We start from the raw sequence: 4,806 nt of genomic DNA, 5'->3' as shown, positions 1-4,806 counted from the left end.
ATATATATACATATATATATATATACATATATATATATATACATATATATATATAGCATGGAAAGCGGACGTTAAACGATGATGATGATGAGATATATATATATATATGTAGCCACTTTAATAAAAAGAATAGTAGGAATTATAATGGAAAAGAAATAAGGAAACACAGAATTGGAAGGGAGAGGTTAGAATGACATGGCAGAGAGTAGAATAAAACAGAGATGATAGAATTAAGTGCCGAATAAAATGGAATCTGACAGAAGAGAACATGGCAGGATTACACAGAATAAAATCAACAATTAATTAATACTGCATTCAACAGGATTTGAACTCACAACTTACAATCTAGCAATCTGAGCGTTCAGGATAACTTAATATGCATATATGTTTGTGTGTTTCTGTTTTGACCAAAGTCAGCCCTGGTTGAGCAGATCTGTGCTTAAGGGCATTCTAGCCATAGCACTCCAATCTTTGTAGATACAGATCACATGGCTAGACTACATTATACAAGATGTCCTTCATTTAAAAAAATCTTTCTGTATGATAATAGAGTGTAATTTGGCTGCTATTTCTAGCAGGTTGTAAAACAGCATAAAGATTCCCCTCATTGGCTCACATGTGTGTGTGTGAAAGAGAGAGTTTTCCTCTTCACAGAAATGAAATTAGAAAGGCTACATGGCGAAACATGGACATACGAACCTGTTAACCTTCCCACTGCTTCCAAGACCAATAACCTCTATCACCTTCAGGTCGTCTTCTGCAATGTTTCCACATGCTAAAATGTCTTTGATATTTTGGGCAGAGCTGGGAATAAAAACACAGAGACAAAGAATTTAAACAACAACAACAACAAAAACCCCCATGTCTCATGGAACCAATCAACAACATCCTCCAAACCATTCACCCACAACAGTTTCCTCAATGTGTCTTTTGTACCACAACTCAAAGGGCCATTGTTCTTTCAAACTGGTTGCTTTTCTTTCTTTTTTGAAGGCTCACCTAATTCATCCTTCTCTTCTCTTTTCTCTTTATTGTGCCGCTGCCACTGCCGCCCAAAGCCTTGAGGCTGGATTTGGTAGACGGAAACTAAAAGAAGCCCGTAGCATATATATATATATATATATATATATATATATATATGTTTGTGTGTCTGTGTTTGTCCTCCACCATCGCTTGACAACCGATGGTGATGTTTTTATGTCCCCATAACTTAGCGGTTCGGCAAAAGAGACCAATAGAATAAGTCCTGGGGTCAATTTTCTCGACTAAAAAGGCAATGCTCCAGCATGACCACCACAGTCAAATGACTGAAACAAACAAAAGAACAAAAAAATAAAACACAAACATTGGCTTACCGTTTCTTTTTTGGTACATTCATAAGTCGGATAAAAGATACAGGGAGCTGACGCGTGTTTATCTACAACAACAGCAAAAACAGAAACAACATTAAACGCAAACACCAAAACAGAATCAAGTTTAATATTAGTCAGGAAACAGCAACTGCAAAAAGTTCAACAAGTGTACAAATACTGGGGGTTTTCTGAAAATCTGCCCAGGGCTGTTAAACGGAAAATTCTACTTTGCAAAACTATTTTTTGGCTTAAATAATCCCCCACCTATAATAAGCGCCCATTGGTGGTAATATGGAAGTTTAAAAGCACTCAATTTTTCACCAATGGTATAGGATCGTTGAACACGTTTTGATGTATTTTCTTTCGACTCCATTATTGGGAATAAAAATCCTTTGAATTTATCTACAGATGTAGAGCAAATGAACGTCTAAAAACAGAATGCAAACAAGAACACTAACTCTGTTTCAATTTTTAACCACAAATAACCACCCATCCAAATAAACGCCCATGGGGGAAAACCCTTGTACTAATTGCTTACATTGGCACAGGTTTGTAGGGGGCATTACCACTACTTATTCTATTGACACCTCTTCCTCTTCCTCTTCCGCTACACGACAGGTAAGGTGGTCAATCCAAATGCAAGATTTGAACTCGGAATTCGAAAAGATGTAGGACAATGCAGTATGACATGTTGTCCAGTGAGTTAATGATTCTGTCACTGACCATTTCCTGCCAAGACCTGTCTTAAGTTGATAAATTAGATCACCGGATGCACTGACCCATCCTCCACCTCCTCATTGTCCTCATCATCATCAACATCAACAGCAGCAGCATTGTCTTAATGTTTACCTTTCTATGCTTACATAGGGAGGATGAAATCTGTTGAGATAAATTTCCTACAGCTGGATGGCCTCACCTGTTTCCGACGAACGTAATGCCTCTCCCATGACCAGACTTGTTTCCACAGAAGTTTGGAAACGAAAAACACTGCTTGTATGAAAGAGACACTCATTTATAACAATTACGCGATGTCAAAGCAAGGAGAAAGTGACACACACACACACACACAAGTGCAGGGCTGCATGAAGCTTAAATGCCAGCTTTGACATGGTTTTGTACACACCCATTCTGTTCTCCCGTCTGATTGTAACATCTGCATTCTCCTCCACCCCTCCCTCTCTTTCTCACACGCAGTCACCTTAGCATAGCATATTTCAAGAGTACTTACTGTTAAACCATGAATATTCCGGTGCTGTGGAGACTTGCAAACTAGAAAACATGAAATTAGAGAAAGAAATAATGTCAACTGGTTTTAAATGTAGATTATTTTATACACTACATCATATCAAAGGATGCCGCCAAAAGTCTAGTTTGACCATAACTGCATGAGAGACGAATACTTTAGAGCCATAGTTTGTTTTTCTCCAAAGACTTTTGTCTCCCTGGATTCACACACAGGGTAACAGGGACGCAACTGATAAGTGCCAGGGTATATCCTCCATGGAGGGCATGCAAAGTGTATCTCCAGAACCCACTGACGCTTTGAGATACCCTGGCAAGTTGGACTGTAGAGCTTTGAATTACAGTGTGAGGATGTGGATATGATGGGGAGGAGTTTTGGTGAGTGAGAGAGAGGCTGCGTACTTGCAGGAAAGACTCACACTAGGCTGCTCCTCGTGTCTCTTTATGTGTTAGATAGTAAAGACCCCCTTTGGTCATGAATGACCATGGGATTCCACGGAGAAAGTTCCCCTCTGAGGCATAAGTCCGGGCAAGGTTGTTTATGGAAGACCAGCAGTCGTCCATGTATGCCAGCCTCTCATCTCCATGCCACCGATGTTATCCAAGGGAATGGCAAAGGCCGATACAGCTTGGCACCAGTCACATCGCAACTCATTTCTACAGCTGAGTGAACTGGAGTAATGTGAAATAAAGTGTCTTGCTCAAGAACATAACACACAATCCGGTCCGAGAATCGAACTCACTATCTCATGATTGTGAGCCTAATGCTCAAACCACAGCCAGTAGCAATAAGCTATAAACATTGTGACTACCTCTGTTATAACAGTTTGGTACTACAAATTACTTATACAATCCATCCAAAAGGCTTCTCCACAGTTTCCACTTACCCAATTTCACTCACCTGAATTGGTTCTGAGACAGGGATATGGAAAAAAACAAAAAAACCCGCCAGCCCAAGGTATCACACAATAGCATTGAACATGTGACCTCATGATTGCAAAATGAATTAACTACGGATAAAGACATAACAATAAAAAAGGTTGTGTCACAACAATCTGAAGGCATTGTTAAAATCAGTAGAGACAGGATTCATTTCAAAAGCAAGTAACATAAGTGACAATCATACCTTTTGGATAAACAATAAGAGGAGGTAGAAGGCCACGGACCAAATCTTCTTCTTTAAGGCTGTTGAAATACTGTAAAGAAACAATAAGATTTATAAGATATTGCAGGTGGGACAAAAGAGCTGGAATTTTTCCTGTTCTGACATCTGAAGGAGTGCATATGCTGAGAGTATCTCCCCTTGAAGTCACTGGTCACTGTGGCTGTATAGCGTTTTGTAATATCATTGGGTGATGTGAGGGTGTCTCTATTGGCCATGACCTTTGAGAGGCAGTAATACTCCAAGTGGACAGTTGGCAGGATTTCAACAATTGCAAAGGTGAGTAGTGAGTACAAATTGTGTAGATGCATGTTTGTTTCTATAGCAACATGCAATATTGGAAGCAATGTTATCTATACATGATGGTACTGCCTTTTTTGGCATGCCAAATATGCACTGATAACTAAGTGGGATTAATGACCAGCTTTAACTCTGGAAGTGTTTCCACTCATTATCTGCTGTTGTTGAATTATTAGTACTCCAGCATGACCAGAACTAACCAATAGGACTTGAATTCTCTCTGCAATAAAGAAGCTATTTTGGGTTTTTTCTCCCCTTCTTTGATGTTGAATCTCTGAAGAGATGCACATGTTTTCACATCCACAAAACTTCATGTAAGATGAGGAACTAAGTAAATCTTTTACTCACAATGAATATAACCGTAACTATACGTGTTGTATGCTACTTCCATTTGGTTGAGATGTCTGATGCCTTGTTCGACTGAAGAAGATCTGTACTCCACAGCAGAAATGTTAAGACCGGTCTCTCTGGTGGTGTAAAACACCCAATTGGTTGTCACAGAGAAGTGCCTGTGCAGTGCCACATAAAAGCATCCATGTGGTGCACTTAAAAACTCCTATGTAGCACCATGTATAAGAACCCAGAACACTCTTTAAAGTGGTGGGTGTTAGGAAGGGCATCCAGTCATAGAAACCATGCCAAATCAGACTGGAGTCTGGTGCAGCTCCCCAGCTTTGGTCAAACCGTTCAACCACCGTGGATAATGGATTTTAAATGATGAGGATATATATATATATATATATATATATA

The 4,806-nt window shown here is 39.4% G+C and overlaps 1 protein-coding gene across 1 annotated transcript in view; it reads right to left on the bottom strand.

Annotated features, from left to right (window-relative positions):
- The window catches only part of LOC106870780 (dual specificity mitogen-activated protein kinase kinase 5), a 25,014-nt gene that overhangs the window by 15,354 nt on the left and 4,854 nt on the right, over nucleotides 1–4,806 (bottom strand). Inside the window, exons 3-6 of the mRNA XM_052973423.1 lie at nucleotides 3,721–3,906; nucleotides 2,581–2,621; nucleotides 1,356–1,417; nucleotides 700–804 (exon numbers count right to left, since the gene is read on the bottom strand). Coding sequence (XP_052829383.1) covers nucleotides 700–804; nucleotides 1,356–1,417; nucleotides 2,581–2,621; nucleotides 3,721–3,906 — 394 coding nt within the window. The remainder of the gene's footprint in view (nucleotides 1–699; nucleotides 805–1,355; nucleotides 1,418–2,580; nucleotides 2,622–3,720; nucleotides 3,907–4,806) is intronic.

The sequence above is a fragment of the Octopus bimaculoides genome, chromosome 15, assembly GCF_001194135.2.
Source record: "Octopus bimaculoides isolate UCB-OBI-ISO-001 chromosome 15, ASM119413v2, whole genome shotgun sequence".
Classification (NCBI taxonomy): Eukaryota; Metazoa; Mollusca; class Cephalopoda; order Octopoda; family Octopodidae; genus Octopus; species Octopus bimaculoides.
This window is presented reverse-complemented; position numbering and strand designations above follow the sequence as displayed.